This window comes from Syngnathoides biaculeatus, chromosome 14, assembly GCF_019802595.1.
Source record: "Syngnathoides biaculeatus isolate LvHL_M chromosome 14, ASM1980259v1, whole genome shotgun sequence".
In the NCBI taxonomy this organism is placed as follows: Eukaryota; Metazoa; Chordata; class Actinopteri; order Syngnathiformes; family Syngnathidae; genus Syngnathoides; species Syngnathoides biaculeatus.
In genome coordinates, this window is record NC_084653.1 from 19,321,801 (window position 1) to 19,344,872 (window position 23,072).

General features: G+C 40.4%; 1 protein-coding gene across 5 annotated transcripts in view; it reads right to left on the reverse strand.

Moving 5' to 3' along the window:
* map4k4 (mitogen-activated protein kinase kinase kinase kinase 4) overlaps positions 1-23,072 on the reverse strand; it is a 55,480-nt gene that overhangs the window by 26,408 nt on the left and 6,000 nt on the right. For all 5 annotated transcript variants that reach the window (XM_061840906.1, XM_061840908.1, XM_061840907.1 and 2 more), the window contains exon 3: positions 1,423-1,479. In XM_061840906.1, the coding sequence (XP_061696890.1) occupies positions 1,423-1,479 (57 nt within the window). The remainder of the gene's footprint in view (positions 1-1,422; positions 1,480-23,072) is intronic.

Below are 23,072 nucleotides of genomic sequence, written 5' to 3' on the forward strand. Positions count from 1 at the left end.
AATACAGCGGTACCTTGACTTATGAGTCCCCCAAATTTTTCAAGCTGTCACATGGTTGATTTTTTGCATTGTCTTGAAACCTATGCATTGAGTTGGACAGAAACAATGGATCAAATACCAATGATAATTAAAATTGTTTTTTTTTTTCATGATACAAAAATTATACCCAAATAATTCATTTTTTCCAATCAAGTAACAGTGACAGCTACTATATATGGTATTTTGTAAAGGTGCAACAATTAATCAATTAATAGACAACTAATTAATTCTCAAATTAATCAACAACTGTTGTGATAATCAATTAATCATTTGCAGACCACGATTGACTTCATATTGTCCGAATCCTTTGAATTTAACTTTGTCAACAGTACATATTGTCAGTTTTCTGTTGTGATCCTCTTTACCTACAGAGTGTGAAGAAAACCCCGTGCTGTTATTTACCCAAACATTTCCAAATAATATAGTTTACAGCTGCAATACCATGACACAGTGAAAACTGCAATATGTTTGCTCACGGTTACCAAACTGCCCTGGTAACGTGTACCAAAAGTGTTCCTACCAACATCATCATGTATTGCACAAAATGTGATTTGTTTGATCTTGTGAAGCGAACAAAGAGCGATAACAGGGACACAAACGTTTCCCATGATCCCACTGCACTGCTCATTAAGTTTTCTCAAAAAGTTGACAAGATAAGCGGTACATTCTTGTTGTTGTTCTTTTGCCCTCGTGACGACTAAAGCAAACGCACCACAGCTGGAAACTTCATACGACTAGCAGTGTGTTTTAATTTGTACTCCATGTGTGTGTGCGTGCGTGTGTGTATATGTCTTCCCGTCCCGTTATAGAAGAGGAAGTGGAATGTGGGTCAGAGCACATGGCTATGTGCAAAAAACACAGTAAAAAGAAACTCAGCGAACAAACAGCATCATACGTTCTACAAGATGCGTTTCATATGTTCCCTTTTACAATGTTCAACATTTTAGCACAATACAACCATCTTTCATTTATGAAAGTGTAAAAACAAAATATTTGCTCTTACAAAAGCAACAGGTAAAATTGTAGTTAAACACAAGTAATTTTTTTTAAATTTACATTTGGACAGATGGTCAAGGAAAATAATCCAGTTAAATAAAATGAAAAATCAAATGACAAAATAAATAAAAAAAATTCTATGAAAATACAAATGGTAATTTCTTTGTTTAAAAAAATAAATTAAATATATATTACAAGACATTTTGAAAATGTTTTATTAATTTCTCAATTACATTTAAATTACAGTATATGTAAAATAATTAAAAAGTAAACTTTTCTAAAATAAATAAAGTGAGAGAAAGCAAGTGGAGCGTCAACAGATGATGAATAAATGAAATACAACAAAATGCTGTCATTTAAGATGCTACATCAACAAAACCAACTCACCTCTGTAACGTCCATAACCTTAATGGCTGCAAGTTGTCCCGTCTTGACATGCCGACCCTAAAGAAAATGAGAGCAAAAAAGCTTCAACAAATGGGAATAGAAACAGCAATAAACTGGCTTTTTAGTTTGTTTTTCATACATGTTCAGAAAGCCTTATAGTGGTATTATTTCCTCTCGAACGTGGTGGCTGATTGAATCAGTGAATTGTTAAAATGCTAATAAGCTAAAGTGGTATGCTAGCAACAGGTGTATAAAATACATAAAGTCTGATGGATGAAGATTTTATATCCTGCAGTGGAGTTGGGTACTATTTCCGAGAATTGCCAATTATAAAATAAATTAATAGTAAGAAGAAAAAAATAAAAATAAGAATGTGAGAAAAGAAAATGTAAAGGGAGTTTTATAAAGAGTTTTACATCCTTCCCTGAAGTCAGGTACTACTTCTAAAGAGAACTACTGAATGCTAATCGTCGGCATGCTAACAGTCAGACAGCAACTTGAGTGCAGATAGCGAAATGGCAGCTCAATAAGATTTCCATTCGCTCTTGATCACCAGACAGGGAGAATGTTTATTGTCAGGAATCACAAGACAACAACGCTGAACCACGATGAGTGGTCTCGCAACATATTTAGCATAGCAAAGATGAATACAAAACAAAAGCATGAGGAAGTGGTGTTTAAACTTTGCCGAGTCTTTAAATACTAAGGCAGAAAGAGTAGAAAAAAAACTACATGAGTCATAAGCTAAATAAGTTGGTATAACAAGCACTGCCAAGTCATCACTTTCCAACTACACACACGCACACACTCACACAGACTCTTGCCTGGCCTAGTGCATTTTCAGGCTAAACCTACACCCAAAATAAACACAGCCAAGCCAAACCTAACTTTTGCAAAAAAATAACCCAAGTTGAACGTTGCTTGTTTGGGTTGTTTTAAATCAACGGTTGGTGATGTGGGAGCTACTGTCACATTGCCACGTGATGACTTCACAGGCTGTAATAATTAAAAAAACACTTAAATGCTCGAGGCATGACATCATCTCCTCGGCTTTCTTTGTTCGGTGGAAACAAGGATGTTAGGACAGACGCTAAACGGGACGGACGTTAAATAAGAGGCCAAGACAGATGACGGGACGGCCATTAGGACGCACACTAGCCTAAAGGCTTCTTTATACTTGCGTGCTGACATCACTACGTATGTAGTTTGGCCTTTATACTCGAGCGCAATGCACACGGGCAGTTTGGAAAATGTGCTGCAGTTCTTCTTCAAGTCTATGGCTGGTACCGGCAAGGACGACAATGTGTAGAGTTTAGTCCGCACGTTTTGGTAATTTTTTGCTAGCCGTTTTTACTTTCCTTTCCCTTACAAGGAACAAAGAGACAACAATGGCAACCACTTCAACAAATGGACCTAAATGACCAAATGATGCGTTTAATTGTGCTGCAAATTTGATCAACAAAGCACCACTACAGGGGGTATGTGGAACTGAGAAGAAAGGTGAGTACGCCATCACACCATGTGACTAAAACGGGCCAATCACAAAAGACGAGTCCATGGCTTTTGCCATGCAGCAACTTTTTGATGTATGCGTGCAGGCTACGTGCAAACTACGGGGTAATGTGTAGGACACACGAAGCAATGCGGGCGTTGTTGGCCGCGCGACCGCGGGGGTATAAACTGGCCTTAAGACAGAGTAATGGATGGACACTTGGCCACGCTAAATTGGGGGCTAAGACTTGCCAGGATGTAGGCTAAAAAGGATTCTATTACAGACTAAGTCGGACGCTAGGATGAATGTCAGGATGAATGTTAGGACTGACGCTTGGACAGAGGCTAAGATGGACATTAAGACTGAGGCAAGAATGGACGCTTGGACAAACACTTGGATGGATGTCACCATGGCCGTTTTGGCAAAGTATGATGGACACTAGCACAGATACGTTTCTGATGCGAGTAAACTTTAGTATGAATGATCAACTTGCACTCATCTCGCCCATACGTCATCACAGGTGACAAATGTCACCAATTGTTCGACAAAACACGCGACAAAAGCAACGGCAGATAAAGGAGCAGAAAACAGAAGACACTTTAGAACTGACAAATATGAAAAAATATTGCACAAACTCTTTGAAATTTCCAGAACTGCATCATGACGACACCCATGCTCGCCAACTTTGGGCCCTTTGAAATTCTTTCGTGATTAAGTGCTATATAAAATAAACCGGTCTTGACCTATGCAGGGTATTTACTTCTGTTAACATATTTGTGCGCAATTGCAATATAAAGGTCTATTTCATGCGCATGCATCGGACAACACTGGTTCGTTCCAACAACAGAAGAAGCCGCATTTGACTTTGCAATGTGAATGACTGCATAAAACATTGGATTGAACATAATTTAAAACTGATTCTTGGAGGGACAGAAGGCAGAATCTCAAGGCGTATGGTTGGACGGATGCTAGAACTGAGTCTAGGATGGACATTACAACTGAAGTTTGGCCTGGTTGTAGGACAGACACACAGAGGGATGCTAGAACAGAGTCGGATGAATGTTCGGGTGGACGCTAAGATGGATATTAGGACCGACATTACACCGGGTGCTTAAATGGATGCTAACACGAATGTTTCAACAGACCATAGGACAGATGCTAGAAGAGATGTACAGATGAATATTATGTTGGATGCTAGGACTAGCATTAGGACAGACATTATCACGGACACTAAATGACACTAGTGAGACGAACGTTACCACAGGCACTTGTTCACACTGCAGGTCAAGTCAAACTTTTTTTCCCCCAATGCGACGTATTGAATTTTTTTTCACATCAATCTGAACGGTACATTGCATATTCTTCATAAGCAACGCAAACCTCTATCATATGCCGACATAAATCGATGAGCACAAAGCAAAGCAAATTAATTTATATAGCACATTTCATACACACGGTAAATTAATGTGCTTTACATGATTAAAAGGATTTGAATACAAAGAAATAAAATATTTCAAACCGGGAAAAAAATAATACAAATGACAACAAAATAAAAATATTAAAAAAAGAAAAATAAAACAAGGCGGAAGCACACTAGGGTGGAGGTTACAACTGAGGCTTGGACAGATTCTAGGACAGACCAGCTTACAGGTTAAAACAGTGTCTTGGATGAATGTTAGATTGGATGCCAGGATGGCTATTAGGACAAACATTACAACAGATATTTGGAGGTATATACTACACCGAACATTAAGACAGTTGCTAATATAGATGCTTGGGCCAACGCTAAAAACCAACATTATGAGTGAGGTTTGGATGGATGGTAGGACATACACTTGACTGAATGTTAAATGCAAGGACATACTGTACATTAAACGGACATTAGGAGGGAAAGTATGATAGAGGCATGGCCAGACACTAGGATGGACTTAATGACAGGCTCAGACAGACATAAATAGGTGCAAACAGTTCAGCCAGGTTTTTTTTCTGTTTTCCAACACAGTTCTATTGAAGTGAATATGTTTTGCCTATTTCTAGTTCTTACGTTAACATTATATTAATATAGCAACCTGAGTACAAAAAGCGCTCATGCAGATGGATAAGAAATTTCTATCCTGCCCTGTATTTTGAAAAATAATTTCTAAAAGACTATTATGTCTGATAAATTGATTGCTACCAAACCAAAAAAAAAACAAACATGGGCAAAAACAAGAGCTAAATCTTGGAAGTTAGTTCCAGTAATAAAAAAGGATAGACTGAGTTTTTGTGCATAAACGCTGTCACAGGGTGGAGGACAAAAAGCGCTCAGTCAGCAGCGTGGCGGCTTGAAAGGGTCACACGGGCAGCTGTCCATGAATTGATTTACTCACAGTGGTTCATTTCACACACACTCATCCCATCACAACCCCCTCTAAACTTCTCCAACTGTCACTTTAACCATTTTTTTCTCTGCTGTTTTGGGACATTTCTCTAAACAGAATGAATTCTCTTAATGGATCGTTGAAGATGGTCTATAAGTGTGGCTCTGAATATCAAAGATTCACACATTTCTCTTCATTAGAGAAAGTCAAGTTTCACCTTGCAAGAAGATGTCTAATGGAAAGTCTAACAGATACTTTTTACAAATATGCTTGAATATGAGAACTTGTTTAATCATTTTGCATAAAGACTTGTGAACTAATGCCAAAATCTTGAACACTATAAAAAACAACATTGTGATCAACATGATAAAGTGATTGTTAAATGCGGCAACAGGAGACAATTTTGTACATAACTATTTGCATGGATGTACACGTGTTGCAACTTGTTAAAAGAAATTAGAAATTGTTTATTAATGTGCTCGAGCCTTTCTTGAGCTCGAGGCAAGAATTTCAACTCATACCTGAGAAATGTTGCAGAGACTGATGAAAGTGAATTACTGTTACGGTTTTGTGAAAGAAAAAAAAGCAGAGCTACTTCCCTCTACATGTGGTTGTGCATTGGTTAGCATATTTGCCTCATTGTTCTGAGGTCATCAGTATAAAGGATGCTTTTTTTCCTGAGAAGGGATTTTCCTAATTAATTACCGTAATTTCCGGCCTATAATCTGCAACATTTGTCACACGCTTTCAACCCTGCAGTTTATGCGCTGATGTGGCTAATTTGTGCATTTTTTCTAACGGCTGCAAGTGGGCACACGAGCGGAAAAGGTAAGAGTCAAATCGGTGGAATGTATGTGCCGAGGAAGTGACTTTTACCGGTTCGGCCCTGTCAGCGCGGCGCTAGCGTGGTACTGCCGCGTCTCAGTGATTTTTACCGATACGTTTTTTTTTTTTTTAACTGGCCCTGTTAGCGGGATACTACAGGGACCTGAAGTAAGGGCGGGTTCTTATGGGGTCCAGGGAGGGGGTAGACCACTGGCCAGGTCTTTAAGTTTTGTCATAACCAGGATAAACCCCTCCTTTGCTTCCCTGTGATTAAGCCAAAAAGAAATAAATACATTTGTACATTTTAACAAACAGTGATTGTTTTTATTCATCAACAATCTTTTTTTCCCGTAGAGGAAAGTCAACCAATTAAAAATCTGAACCGCAATGAACAATATCTGTCTCCTGGACTTTTAATTATTAACAATTAATTCAATCTTAAGTGAAGTCGGACGCATGTGTGAATCCTTTAGGCAGACTAATGTCCAAAGTTACCACAGGCATCCCTGGTACCAACACTGGAGACAGGTGAGTGATTAATATATAAAATTAAAATTCGACATCACAGAGCTGTAACAGAATCTTGGAATGTACATTAATACTACACCAGATTAGAGACAGTGGCACTGAAGAGATAACAGGAAGCAGAGTTGGAGGTGATGGCAATGAAGATGTTGCGATTCTCTCTAGGAGTGAGCACGTTGGATAGGTTTAAAAATTAGTTTCTCAGGGGACCCCTGTTTTGAAGCCAAAGTTATAAAGAGCAGACTTCAGTGATTTGGACACATCGAGAGTGGAGAAAGTGAGTACATTGGTAAGGGGGGTGATGAGGATGGAGCTGCCAGGCGAGAGAGATAGAGGAAGACCAAAGAAGGTTGATCAATGTAGCGAGCGAAGACATGAGGGCAGTTTAGTTCGAGAGGAGTATGCAGGATGACATGCTGTGGTGATCCTTCACGAGACAAGCCGAAAAGGAAAAGAAGAACCAGAAGAAAGATGAGTCGTCAAAAGTCAAAGTGGCTGATTTTTACATCACATTGCATTCTTGGTACTAAGAGGGTGCATTATATGGTGTCCTATACGATGCTAATGAATAAATGACAAGTTTCTGGTCTATAATGAAAGAGACTGTTAGTTTGTGTGTATCTATGAGTGTGTCCAATAGACTGAAGGAAGATCGAACCTAAGACGAGAAAATGGGAGCTGGATGCCAATCCTCTCACTCCACCAAAGGAAATGCCAGGGCAGTAGTGTAATTTTAAAACAACACACGGACACAGTGTCAACTCGGTATGTGTATGTGTGAGTGTATGTGTGACTTTGGAGGGACAAGGCCCTCTTTATTGCACCCACTCTGGGCTTTGAATCATAAGACAACAGGCCAGGTGCAAGCAGCCATGTAAACACACACAAGGATACACACACATGCACGCACACTTGTTAATTGAAATAATCTAAAACAAAAAAATAGTTAATACACCACTAAAGGCAAATGAGAATGTAAGTCTCGCAAAGCGGTTTGGTTCGTTAAATAATGGAAATTTGAAAAAGTACAAAAGTGAAATTAGGTGAGTTAATTGTCAAAATAATAAGTAAGAATTACAACCAACTCAAAAGGCAATTTAGTTGGCTTGATAAGTATTCAAGAGCCTCCATAATACAGTAGTCAATGCAGTAGATTTATGTGATGACGTAATAAAAGTAAAAATTCAAGATGCCTCAAAAGACAATTAAGTTAGCCAAGTACGCATTCAAGCCCCCCCCTTCCACTCATAATAGTTGATTTAATTTAGGACAATAGAAGTAAGAATTAAAGCCAAAATATGATTTAGTAGGCATGATAAGAATACAATTCAATTCATAACTCATTTAGTTGGTGAAAAATAGCTGTAAGAATTTAGGCTGCTCCAAATGTGATCAAGTATCACAGGATCCCGTCGTAGCCCGCCGGTGACATTCCATCCGCAGGTGCAACTTTTCACAACACAGTAAGCTAGCAGGCTAAATTTAGCCTCGCCGAGTTCTCCCCTCCATCGGAAGCTCGTTATTCCCTGGCTGAGGCTCATTAGCATTGATGGCGGCTGACTGGGCGGTTGAGGAGATAGGAATCGGGGATAGGACATGAATAAATCCTGTTAGCCGGCCCAGTCACAATCGGAGGCCTGGGACAGGGATGCACGTCGGGATGGGGCTAAAAGCAACACAAAAGGGGAAGTGAATGGAGATGATAATGACTTCTCTGGGTTAATGATCGGAAAATTCAGCCCCCGAAAACAGGTTCACTTATAAGCGAGAAATTTGCTCCTTTATTTATTTATTTATTTATTTGTTTGTTTGAAAGAGGAATGTAGACGGGCAAAAAAAAAAAACCTCAAAAAAAGTTAAGCTGTAAAAGACACAGGAAGTCTGCCATTCTACTTTGAAGTTGTCATTTGAGACTATTTTGGTCACTTGCAAGCATCCTTTGAATATTTGTAAATTTAAGCCCCTTTCACTTAGCAACATGAAATTTGGTAAGCATGTCTACTATGTGTAGAAACACAAAAACACTCCCAAGAAGCCATGCCCGAAAAGGCCTTTAAAGTCTGCAATTTAGCTTTGAAGTGTCAATGTCAGACTAATGTTGCTCATTTCCAAGACACTGAATGTTTGGAAAATTTAGACCCCGAAGCCAGTTTCACCGGACAAAATTAAATTTGGTAGGGATGTCTATCTTGAGTTGACCCATAAAAGGTCTCAAGAATCAATATCTGAAAAGATACAGGAAGGCAGCCATTTTGCTTTAAAACAACCTTTTCTGGCTCTTTTTATTTTTTTTTTTTGGGGGGGGGGCAATTTCCAGTTTTCCTTAAATGATAAACTATACTTAATGCTTTGGAAGAATTTTAGGAATAAGGGTGATGCTCATCGGATTTCTGGAGACAGACAGTTGTATGTTACCACTGATGTCTTCCATGGGGTGCCTTGTGTGGGCTAATATCTTAAGTGTAGTTTGGGGGATTTATCCCCCTCGTCAGCCTAAGAAAACACCCACGGTGCTGCAGAAAGAAGCGAGCAACTAAACCACGGACAGCAGAAGCAGCTTAAAGCAAACGTCGCCAATCTCAATCAAGAGGGCAGGCATGACACCAGGCTAGGTGGCTAACTCAATTAGCTCATGAGCACCAATGAAGTGAGCAAGGGGGGGCTATGATGCCACCAAACACTGCCGAGTACTATTATTGAAAAAAATATGTCAGAACTGTGATACTGTAATATTCTTAAATCTATTCTCACTGAAAAAAAAAACTGCGATCACTACACTATGCTGCATTTGTGTGTCTGCTAAAGATCTAAACCACCAATTTTGAACCAGATACAATACTGAAAATACAATCCCTCAAATGTAGCAAAAGTAATATTTGATCTTGAAAATCCTTCTTCTGGTGTCAGCGGCATCGACATTTGTGACAGTTCTGATTCTTCTCTATGCCAGTGAAGCTGCTCCAGATGACGCATTTCATCACAGCACAGACTGTACTGTGTTTGTTTGTATTTTTTTTCATTTGTTTGTATCTGGGTGTATTTTCGCTTTGAAAGGCCACTCCATGTTGGGAAGAGTCTACACACAGTCGTCAGAAGCTTTGGAAATTAGGGTTACGCCACAAAAAGACTTACAGAAGTGAACCAACGCTTCAGCGCCAAGGACGGCGAAACCCTCCATTGTATGCTGATATTAAGCAAAGATTATGCTGCTGTTTGGTTAACTCCATCATAAAAAAAAAAGACTACATAGAATACATGTAACCACATGCATGGCTTTTATTATGCATGTACTTTGAAGCAATATACATGCATGCAGTATGTTTCTTGATAACCCGTTTAGTCACCCACTGCTTGTTGCAGACGAATTTCTTACTCACAGTACAGTAAAGCCTTGGTTCTCGAACGTTTTCGAACGAAGATTTTCGAGATTTTTTTTCCTTCTGTTTTCGAACGAAAATCAGTACTCAAACGCCCACGACAAAACCCGGAAATTACACATTGCGCGCAGCCAGACCAGCTGACCCACGACGCTCTTTGTTGTGAATTCCCACGCCGCCGAAAAAACCCGAAAATGACATAACACGTGCGGCGCAGCCAGCGCACTTTTGTTATTCAGTATAACGGAGCCTCTATACATAGTCGTGTCCCAGTAGTGACTGTTGTTTTTCTTATCGAGGACTACCGTATCAAACCCCAATCATGGCTCCAAAGAAGGCAAGTTGCTTGATTAAAGTTATCATGCACTTTTGTTCATAAAAAAAGTTTACAAGGCTGGGGGCCGAGTCGCTACAGATACGGAATGCACTCCTAGCAGAGCGTACTCTACAACTAAAGCATACATTTTAACCAAAAAATAAATAGATTTCTTAAATTATTTTATTATATAAAATATTTAAACTGTACATGTATTTCTACTATGCAGTTTATTATCAGGAAAAGCTAAAAAAATGCTTTAAAAAGCCAAATTTTTTAGGATTGGAACACATTTTTTTCCCCATTCATTGTAATGGGAAATATTGATTTGGTTTTCGAACAAATCACTTCTCGAACCGTTTTCTGGAACGGATTGTGGTCGCGAACCGAGGCGTCATTGTAAATTATTTTTGCAGATGTAACAAGTCACTGAATCATTTTTCTTTACAGAGCTCCGGTATTCCAGTTACGTTAAACTCCACACATCATGCATGGTCCAGCACTACGAATGGAAAAGTTAGTATCCTGTGAATGTTTGATTTTACATTTTATATTGATTTATTTGTATGTGTGTAGGCACCTATTTATTTATGCAAGCATTTAATTTTTTTAATTGAAACATTTTAATTATTATAAGATATTCAGAAAGTGTTCATTTAACTTTGCAAGTCGACACCGAAAATGGCTCTAAAGTGCATTTCAGAACTGAAAATTCTGTGCATCACACTGTATATGCAAACAAACTGAACATTAAATATTGTAATCTTTGTCGGTCTGTGGTAACGTCTTGTGTTTCACAAAAGACATTGTAGCCATCTAAAGTTCCTACGGGTGCTTTGTCACAGCCCACTTCACCATTCACCCGAAATCAGGAGGAAGTTCTTAGATATGTTTTACCAAAAGCGGAAATAGGTTGCACTAATATCAAAGTGAATATTCAGTGACTTATTTCGTGGTTTCTCAAAATCAAAGCCGATTCAAACGTTCCTTTACCCTAATGTTCCTGACGTGATTTTAGAAAACAATCAGACAATAAAATTTCTGTGCGCCTAACACATGTATTTTGTTCAATATTTGATGAAACAACACAAAACCCTTCCAACATGGTTCAAAGGGCTCACTCAGCAAAGTCGTTTGTTGCGCCATGTTTGAATGTCGACTGTAAATAATGATGCCAGCTTTGTGGACGACGTTTGTTGCTCCAGTAACGCTTGGTTTCACTCAGGGGCACGTTTGGCCTCGAATAACAACAAAAAAAAGACCTCCTTTGTTTGGCTAAAGCTGGAAAGGGATAAGGCTAGAGTCATGACAACGGTGGTGTGATGACATCATAGACTCATTAACATAGTAAGTTTCTTTCGGCTTGTCCCTTTCGGGGTCACCACAGTGTGTCATCTGAGATGAACACACATATATCATTTTTCTAATTTTCAGTCTTGTAATGTATTGAAGTAGCGTCACCGTTTTTGATCTTTAAAAGCAAAAGAGTTAGGATCACTTAAAAATGTTGATGTTTCTCTGAACATTTTCATTGCTGTGGGTTTAATATAAAAGTGTATTTGAGGTTCGCTTTGATTTAATTATCTTCGATCGTCACATTAAAAACAAACGACGTGGACTAAAGACAAGGTTGACTTAATTTTCTGAAGTTTACAAAACATGTTAGGCTGACTGAAGCCAGTTCGTTGGAAAAAAATTAATGCATTTGATATTAACGAACAGATTTTTCTTAATTAATGACAAATCTTTAATTTTTGTGCACACACACATGCGTGCACACGCACACACACACCGACAGGAAGTCGGCAGTCTAGGACTATCCTTTACATTGCGGGTAAATACATCCTGTAGCCACTCGGCATGACGGCCGGGCGTGGGTAGGGGAAGACCGCCCGCAACGTTCCACGCAAGCACTTTCAGCACATTCCTTTAAAAAGACCCACTGAGGGTTATAAGGGGATTCGGGGCGGGGCAGGGGGGGGTGGGGGGGGTAAATATAGGGTCATGCGATGAGAAAGAGGAAGGGTGTGGCCCGTTTAATTTACATGGTGGGTAAAATAAAAACGTGTGTGGATAAAACATGGCGAGGATCGGGTAGCGTGGGGCCTCAAACCGGGAGAAATGGTTTCCCATTGGCGGTGGTGCCACTAAATAGCAGATAACAGGGCAGATAACTTTTTTTCCAATAAAAAAAAAACATGGCTTATTCTTTTAAGACTGTTAAAAAAATGTTTAAATAAATACTTAAATTTTTCCTTTTTTTTTTAAGGAATCGGCCTTTTGTTATTAGTTATCATCATGCATTTTTTGGGGGGACCTTTCACGTCACTCCTGCGCAGCTTGCCGCAATAATACTGCTTTCGAGGTAGAGTATATGAATGTAAAAACTGGTGCGTAGTAATATATAAGTTGAGGGTATATCTTTTTTCATTAAAAAAAAAAGAGGGAAAAAAGACAGAAACTACTAAAATGTCTTGAGAAGGACTCAACAAGAATCAATAAGAGCAAAAACAACATTTTTCAGCTGTTCTGGTTTAGCCTTCTTTGGCCCACTTATCCTGTTCCGTGAAACTTCCTGCAATAAAAAGCTTTTGCAAGATATTGCAGTAATTATCACACAATGAGCGCAATACTGTGATAAAACAATGCCATATAGATGTTGTTATATCCCGAATCATTAAAATATTTTTTTTTCCCCAAAGACTTACTGTTTTATATCTGGAACTTATACTGTATTGTTGTTTTCCACCAAAATTAAAAAATAATAATAATCTGGAGGTAGGGTACACACTGGACTGGTTGCCAGCCAATCGCAGGGCACAGAGACAGACAACAGGCGCACTCACAATAAGACCTCGGGGCAATTTAGAGTCTCCAATGAATGCACCTTTTTGGGATGTGGGAATGCCCGAAGAAAACCCACGCAGACAAGGGGAGAGCATGCAAACTCCAGACAGGCGGGGTCGGAATTTGAACCCCGGTACTGTGACGCCAACACTCTAACCATTTGCTCCACCGTGGCGTCCTAATAGTAATAACAATAATAACATGTTTTTTTAAGAAACTGATCATTTCCTTTTATAGTAAAAAAAAAAAAAAATTAAAATGCAAATCTCCTCAGATGAAAACCTTTGCATCTCAAAATGTATTATAATTACCTTTAAAAAAAAATTGGACACTACTCACAATTTTTTTTTTACTTTAAATATTTATTCTTGAAAAAAAAAAAATCTACAAAATATACATCTTTTTCCCCCCGAAAGAAATGCAACTTTTTACCCAGATAAAACTAGACTCAACTTTCTTCTCTATATACGGTTGGTTGGCTCCAAAACAACATTTCTAAAAAGGACAATTCTGATACCTGTGTCCCTTTTATGCACATACTTTCCAGGATATTACTTTCAGTGTGTACTTTCCCGTTTACATCGAGTCCATTGTTTTCGCGCGCCCTCTATGGCGATGATGGGCTTCCGTCCCCCACCCTGCAACATACTAACCCACAATTCTACCGCATGCTAAAAATAGATATGATTTAACCTACAGCAAGTGAGGGGGGTGGAGGCTAAATGTTGAAAGCATGAAAGCAAACATGACCATGAAAGTCTGTGGGGATTTCTTGCAGACCACAATAAAAGCAAACAAACATATTAAGAAATGATCAAAATTAAAGCATTACATCCATGAAAAGCTATTTTCCACCTACTGGAGGTACATTAGTATATACATTTAAAAAAAAAATAAAAAAGATCTCGAGCTGTGCTTAATTCCCAGGACATTTACTGATAATGTTTCAGAACAGTAGCTCTTGTTTATTTTGTAGAGTGCTTCATATATCGGCTCCAAATCATTGCAGAAGAATATTGTATGGCAAGACTTAACAATTAAAAAGTTAAAGTTGGGTCCAAGCTGCAAATAGTTATGTAGCGCTTTATCTAGATAACTACAGTGCCCATAGAGTTTTACCGAGCCTCAAATTCACCCACTCACACACACACACTCATACACCAATGGGCAACTTCTGCCTTGCAATGCGGTGCCAGGCCCACTGGGAACAAATTAGGGTTCTGTGTCTTGCCCAAGGACAGATGAGTAAATCATAATCAGAAAATAGATGGATAGATAAAACGGGCAACAATTTTGCAGTATCTTTGTGTGAAAGGGGGTCGGTCATATTTTGCTCTTGAATATAGGGGAAAAATATTACTTGCAGTATGTGGTAATTTTGCTGCATGTTTGTTAAATGGAGTTCATATAACACTTGAATATTCATCCATTTTTCATACCCCTTATCCTCACTAGGGACGTGTAGTGCACGAGCCTATCCCAGCGATCTTCAGGCGAAATGAACTGGTTGCCAGCCAATCGCAGGGCACATATAAACAACCACTTACTCACATTCATACCTGCAGGCAATTTTGAGTCTTCAATCAACCGACCATGCATGTTTTGGGGATGTTGGAGGAAACCGGACTAGCCAGAGAAAACCCAGGTAGGCATGGGGAGAAAATACAAACTTCACAGATTTCAACCCTGGTCCTCAGAACTGTGAGGCAGACGCACTAACCAGTCGTGCCGTCATATGTAAAGTATTGAAGTACCAAAATGAAAAGTCGTAGTAACACCAAAAATGAGGAACACAAGGCCGAAAACCTTAAACCGAAACTGAAAGCAATTACAATGGCAAATATTTGACTGCAGAGGTGCAAACCTATGAGTAGTTATTTCCAGAACAATTTGTCTGAATTTTTATAATTTTTAAAATATGTCAGGAACATTATTGCGGGACAATTACTGCAGCATATTACGTAATAGGATAAAAAAGAAGCACCCATGCTGTTCAGGAGAAAGACAATCTTTACTCTATAACTGTAATCATCAATAAATTGTGGCATGAATATTTATTATTGTTACTGCAAAACCGAAATGTCTTGTCTTGCATGGTATTTTTGAATTTCTTGAATCCACTATTGCTACTGAAAGGATCCAAATGTCCCCGTTGTGGAACTAAGTAAACCATATCCTATATTATAAATCTTTGTTATACTCGTTTATTTTTAAAATGTCCCCTTGTTCTCAAGTAATGTAGCAGAGACGTATTCATTCATTGTCAGTTTGTGGTTCCAGTTCTGTGTGGCGGTGTAGCATGATCGAGTACAGTATCGCAGTATTTCCTCTGTCGTAATGTATTGATTTGCCTGTTATTCTTCAAAGTCAGTTACTCTCCACTGTAATGCAGTTCCAGCCAGACCTATGTGACAAGTGTATTGTATCACCCAATCATTTATTTCCGTGTTTTGGAACGTTGAGTCACAATAGTTTAGCCATTAGCATGGCTTCTCTGCCATTCTATGCAATATGTGGTACATGTCCAAAACAGCCACATTAAACACAATAACATTTAAATATAATTAATAAAGATGACAAAAAGGCTTATTATTTTGAAAGTGGAATGAGAACGTGGGCGTCCTCATATTGATGTAATCTGCCCCAAAAGGGGGGGGGGGTGAGCAAGTGAGACGCATCACCGCGGCAACCAAACGACTCCCGCCTGAAGCTTCTCCAGCATGACAGCACAGACCTGGCGGGGAGCTGGCAGAGTCTGCCCAGTGACAAGAGGAAGGCTTGCGCTCTCACAGCCTCTGCTCCAATGGGATGCCTGCATCCCGGTCAGCTGCTGCATGGGGCTGGCCAAGCGCCGGAGGCCAATAGCTGGGCAGAAGGAATGGTCATGTGACAGACCAGAATCAGCCCGGTCAAAGTGGATGAAAACAATTGCTGAAGGAAATAACGCCGCAGGTTATGCAATGAACACGGGCTACATGCTGCTATGCTAATGTGGGATTGCATGTTGCCATAGCAACCATAAGAAACGTGTACGAATGTGTGTTTGTGTTATAACCCATTGATTCTAAACTGGTGGTTCGGAATCCCAAAGTGGGTCGGGGACCCATTTTGGGTGAGCAGCAAACTGCTCGTAAAAAAATTACCTGTATTCCTATTAACATTTTTTTTCAATATAGAGGTTTTACCAAGTTCCCAAATGGAATACAGGAAAGGGACAGGGAATGGTTCCTCCTTGCACTCTCGCCACTACTCTACTCTGCAAATAAATACAGTACTGTACAGCTCAGCCTTTGCTAAACCCATTTGAAAAAGTATTGAAAAATTACAACATTCTGTACATGTTTTCAGACATTGTTCATTATGCCTCACAGTTCTGAGGACTGGAGTTCAGCTGATGGCTGGCAAGGCCAAACTGTCAGCTGCTCTGAGTATTAGCCTAAGTTTCCAAGAGACCTGGTTCGTCGTAAAAAAAAATGGATTGCACAGGTGCAAAGGACGAGAGCTTCGTGGGTTCCAAATGACAGGTAGGTGTGTATAGACCTACTAAAAAAAACAATAGTTGGGGGGGAGGACATAGTCCTTTCAGAACGTAACAAAAGAAGTCAGAGGTGCTACATGTGTCAATGTGCCCGTCGGCGCCGTGTCCGCCGAGCTACCGTGTCTCATAGTAGGTGGGCGGACGAGCCGCCGCCGAAGCCGTGCCTCACGGACGAGGACGGCTTTGGCTGGGCTGGCTCATACATACTATCTGGGAGTCTGTTGTTAGTTAAAATTGATCCCCATATCATCTAAATATGGCTCTAAACAATAGGGTAATATTGCCCCAGACACTTTACTCGGTTGTGAGATGTTCTCTTCTTCAAAAAGAGATTCCGTGTCTGAAGGGGCGTATCCCATCGTAGGGGCCACAGCGTGTTGTCAATGGCGGATGTCTGGGGTGACGTCACGGGCAGTAGATGCAGCCAATATGGCGACCACTTGGATGTCGAACGAGACTTCCGCAACTTTGCGCATGGATAACGCGCTCTCCGCTCATGTTTATTTTTTCGTATAGACATTGAAGTGAATAATCTTATGTGTATTTTTCATTTCAATATCTATTTTAGTATGTTTATACGGATGACACTTTGGCTTTAACTATCACATCTTACACAATAAAATTTAGCCTGACTAGCATAAGCACTCAAAGAACACATTAAAATTGGGCAAAAAATGCCAACAATCCTTGAATATGTAGACTTCATCAACACGTCCATCATTTATCTATTTATCCCCTCAGATGAAGTTAATAGCGCACTAATGTAAGCAGTCAAACTACACATTAGAATTGTGAGACAGCACAGTGACAACAATCCCCGAACATAAGGACATCAATGGCATGGCTGCCCTCAGCTGCTAATAACTAGCATGTATCTGCTCACTGGATTGTTAGTCTAGAATGGTAAACTGTAAATTGCACCTTCAAAACATTAGGAGACTAGATTTTACTAGTCAAATTTACTAAAAGCCATCAAAAGTCTACCTAGCCAGAGCACAGTTGTAACTATTGCCTTGGTAGCATGAGCATAACTACTAAAAAAAAAAAAAAAAAAAAACAATGCAGGACAAAGAGTTCCCCGTATCAACGGGCAGCAGATGGCCACATGTACAGTAACACAACACATAATACACACAGCCCAGCTCAGACAGTTGAACAACTGTCATTAAGGAGTCAGACTAGACATGCCATGAGGCCTTTGGGGTGGGTGGGGGTCTGTAATAAGCCATGATGAGTGGTACTTGGGGGTCGGGGGGTTAGTCCATTTTTTACCAACCCTACTTGCAGTTTAAGACAGGATATGACTCACTGAGATGTCTCAACAAGAACAAAACAATACAAAAAAAACCCTTTCCGAATCCAAATGGGGATAGAGGCCACACAACTGTAAAAATACAGCTCGAAACTCTGATGCTAAAATCAATGTAAAAGCATCCATTCATTCCTTTTACATAGTGCCTATCCTCACTAGTGTTGCACCTACCTCAGCTTACTCTGGGCAAGAGTCGGGGTACACCCTAAACTGGTCACCGGCCAGTTGCAGGGAACATACAGTATAAAGAATCAATCATATGGATTCACATTCCCATTGGACAATTTTGAGTATTCAATCAACTTGCCATGCATGTTTATTGGAAAATTGAAACTTCCCAGAGAAAACCCATACAGACATGGGCAGAGAACACCCAAACTCCCTGCAGGAGTTTGCAAATATCTTTTTTGATTAAACACAAAGATAATCATTGTGTTCTCGTGGAGGACTACAGATATAAGAAAATATTTACTTTTGAGAGGCTGAAATTAGAGGATTTGGACAAGTTTATGTCGAACAAGGGTTCCAACAATCAATTATAAAAATAGTTGTCAATTGATTTACCGTAATTTCCGGTCTATAAGCCACGATTTTTTTCCCCACATGCTTTCAACCCTGCGGCTTATGCGGTGATGCGGCTAATTTGTGCATTTTTTAACGGCTGCAAGGCGGCACTCGAGCGGACACGGTTAGAGTGGAATATATGTGCCGAGGAAGTGACTTTTACCTGTATTTTTTATTTTATTTTTTTTAACCAGCCCTGTCAGTGTCGCACTAGCATGTTGCTGTTGTGTTACTGCCGCTTCTCAGTGATTTAAGCATGTTTTTTTTTTTAACCGGCCCTGTTAGTCCTGTGTTGCCCTGTTGCTACTGAGTAGCTGCTGTGGCCGTTTTTTTTTACCAGTATGTTGTTGTATTTTTTTTTTTTTAAGGTTAGTGCTACAGTGTTGTTGTTATGTTAAGCTAAGCTAAGGTATTAAAAATTTGAAAACTCTCTGTGTACCGTCTTTCTTTGTAAATTTAAGATCAGACATCAGAGGTAACGTTAAACTAAATCGGGAAATCCAAGTCCGTTGAAAATAAATCAGAAGTTGCTCATTTGTCAACCGTCTTTAATGAGGTTTACATTTTTGTCACTGTCAAAGCATGCACTATTAATATAGAACATTTGAAGGAGAAAAAAAATAATCTTGCCTCTGAAAGGTTGTTGGGGCCGATCTCATTTTTGTTGGCAACTTATTTCATTTGTGTGCAGCACAATAGCCAAATGCTGCTTCACCATGTTTGCCTATTAAGTCTTTCTTTTCATTACAGCACTTGAAACAGTCATCCATGCCTTCATTATATCTCAATTGGATTACCATAATGCAGTGAATTTTGGAGTAAGGCATTCCTCCTTCAGTTGGTTCAAATTGCTACTGATCGCCTCCTAACTGGAGCACGTAGGAGGGAGCATCTAACTCCAATTCTACCTTGCCTTTATTGGCTTCCTGTGCATTTTAGAGTCAATTTTAACATTCTTTTATTTGTTTTTAAATCTTTAAATGGTCTTGCACCACCTTACTTCTCTGAGCAACTCAAATGTACACTTCTGCCCACTGGCTCAGGTCAGCAAACCTGGAGGACTAAATAGAGGCTCGGAGGGGATACAGTTTTTTCCGTTGCTGCTTCGTCTCTTCGGAAGAACCTCCAAGCCTCCAACCTTTTAATCTATTCTTTTACGCTGTGCTGTTGAATTGTTTGTACATGTTTTAGAATGTACAGCACTTTGTGTGCAGCTGTGGTTGTTTCAAGGTTCTCTATTAAAAACACAGGGGAACAATTTGAAAAAAAAAAAAAAAAAAACTGTTTGATTTTTATCCACTCCAGCTTATCCTAGAGATAAGAATAATTCCACTGATTAGCTGTAGTAAGACTTGCTAATGCAGCCCTATGGGGGCACAAACCAGTGCAATCTGTAGGCCGGTCCCAAGCCCGGATAAATGCAGAGGGTTGCGTCAGGAAGGGCATCCGGCGTAAAAACTGTGCCAAACAAATATGAGCGTTCATCTAAAGAATCCCATACCGGATCGGTCGTGGCCCGGGTTAACAACGCCCGCCCCCGGCACTGCTAACCTGCAGGGCGTCGGTGGAAATTCAGCTACTGTGGGTCGAAGACAAAGAAGAGGAGGAAACCGGATCCAGCGTCAGAAGAAAAAGAGGAATGCACAGAGCCTACAACTGAGTGTAGGGACTTTGAATGTTGGGACTATGACAGGAAAAGCACAGGAGTTGGTTGACATGATGATTAGGAGAAAGGTTGATATTCTGTGCATCCAAGAGAGCAGGTGGAAAGGTAGTAAGGCTAGAAGTTTGGGAGCAGGGTTTAAATTATTCTACCACGGAGTAGATGGGAAGAGAAATGGAGTAGGGGTTATTTTAAAGGAAGAGCTGGCTAAGAATGTCTTGGAGGTGAAAAGAGTATCAGATCGAGTGATGAGACTAAAATTTGAAATTGAGGGTGTTATGTATAATGTGGTTAGCGGCTATGCACCACAGGTAGGATGTGACCTAGAGTTGAAAGAGAAATTCTGGAAGGAACTAGATGAAGTAGTTCTGAGCATCCCAGACAGCGAGAGAGTTGTGATTGGTGCAGATTGTAATGGACATATTGGTAAAGGAAACAGGGGCGATGAAGAAGTGATGGGTAAGTACGGCATCCAGGAAAGGAACTTTGAAGGGCAGATGGTGGTGGACTTTGCAAAAAGGATGGAGATGGCTGTAGTGAACACTTATTTCCAGAAAAGGGAGGAACATATAGTGACCTACAAGAGCGGAGGTAGAACCACGCAGGTAGATTATATTTTGTGCAGACGATGTAATCTGAAGGAGGTTACTGACTGTAAAGTAGTGGTAGGGGAGAGTGTAGCTCGACAGCATAGGATGGTAGTATGTAGGATGATTCTGGTGGTGGGTAGGAAGATTAAGAAGACAAAAGGTAGAGCAGAGAACCATGTGGTGGAAGCTGAAAAAGGAAGAATGTTGTGCAGCCTTCCGGAAAGAGGTGAGACAGGCTCTCGATGGACAACCGAAGCTCCCGGAAGACTGGACGACGACAGCCAAGGTGATCAGAGAGACAGGCAGGAGAGTACTTGGTGTGTCATCTGGTAGGAAAGGGGAGAAGGAGACTTGGTGGTGGAACCCCAAAATACAGGGAGTCATACAAGGAAAGAGATTAGCGAAGAAGAAGTGGGATACTGAGAGGACTGAGGAGAGGCGAAAGGAGTACATCGAGATGCGACGTAGGGCAAAGGTAGAGGTGGCAAAGGCTAAACAAGAGGCATATGAAGACATGTACACCAGGTTGGACACGAAAGAAGGAGAAAAGGATCTCTACAGGTTGGCCAGACAGAGGGATAGAGATGGGAAGGATGTGCAGCAGGTCAGGGTGATTAAGGATAGAGATGGAAATGTGTTGACTGGTGCCGGTAGTGTACTAAATAGATGGAAAGAATACTTTGAGAAGTTGATGAATGAAGAAAATGAGAGAGAAGGAAGAGTTGAAGAGGCAAGAGTGAAGGACCAGGAAGTGGAAATGATTACTAAGGGGGAAGTCAGAAAGGCACTACAAAGGATGAAAACTGGAAAGGCAGTTGGTCCTGATGACATACCGGTAGAGGTATGGAAGCAATTTGGAGAGATGGCTGTGGAGTTTTTGACCAACTTATTCAACAGAATACTAGCGGGCGAAAAGATGCCTGAAGAATGGAGGAAAAGTGTTCTAGTTCCCATTTTTAAGAACAAAGGGGATGTTCAGAGCTGTGGGAACTATAGAGGAATAAAGTTGATGAGCCACACAATGAAGTTATGGGAAAGAGTAGTGGAGGCTAGACTCAGGACAGAAGGAAGTATCTGCGAGCAACAGTATGGTTTCATGCCTAGAAAGAGTACCACAGATGCATTATTTGCCTTGAGGATGCTCGTGGAAAAGTACAGAGAAGGTCAGAACGAGCTACATTGCGTCTTTGTGGATCTCGAGAAAGCCTATGACAGAGTACCAAGAGAGGAACTGTGGTCGGGTCCAAGCAGGTTGGAACAGCTGGCGAAAGGTGTCTGGTGTGTTATGTGACAGAAGAGTGTCTGCTAGGATGAAGGGCAAAGTTTACAAAACAGTGGTGAGGCCGGCCATGATGTACGGATTAGAGACAGTGGCACTGAAGAAACAACAGGAATCTGAACTGGAGGTGGCAGAAATGAAGATGTTGAGGTTCTCGCTCGGAGTGACCAGGTTGGATAGGATTAGAAATGAGCTCATTAGAGGGACAGCCAAAGCTGGATGTTTTGGAGACAAGATTCGAGAGAGCAGACTTCGATGGTTTGGACATGTTCAGAGGCGAGAGAGTGAGTATATTGGTAGAAGGATGCTGAGGATGGAGCTCCCAGGCAAAAGAGCGAGAGGAAGACCAAAGAGAAGGTTTATGGATGTGGTGAGGGAAGACATGAGGGCAGTTGGGGTTAGAGAGGAAGATGCAGGAGATAGGCTAAGATGGCAAAAGATGACACGCTGTGGCGACCCCTAACGGGACAAGCCGAAAGGAAAAGAAGAAGAAGCTGTAGTAAGATTTGCCAGCTGATTGCGATTGGACTCATCTACGGGTATGTGGCAAATTGTTGATGCAGCCAAAATTGAGGCAGTGCGGTGAGAGATATGAACAGCTGCCAATCGGTCAGTACAATCAATATCTGCAAACGCAAAGCAACCATTTAAGAATTAAGAAGATTTGTGCTGGCTTTTCTTTTAACAGGGATGAGAATGACCATTTTGGAAAAACACTGAAAATGTCTTTTGATTGGGGGGGAATGGGGGGGGGGGTGTTGAGCTCCTATCGGAACACAGAGTTCACAGCACTTTGCCGGGAATTTCCACTTTTTGTATGTGTTCGGTTAGACATGTTGATACCGTTTTCGGTCCTATCTGCACGGTTACACTTTTTTCAAACCATGCCTGTCTGAAAGTTTTTGATTCCAGCATCCTTGTCAATTGCCCTCACTCAATCTTTATCCTTTTTTTCTAACACT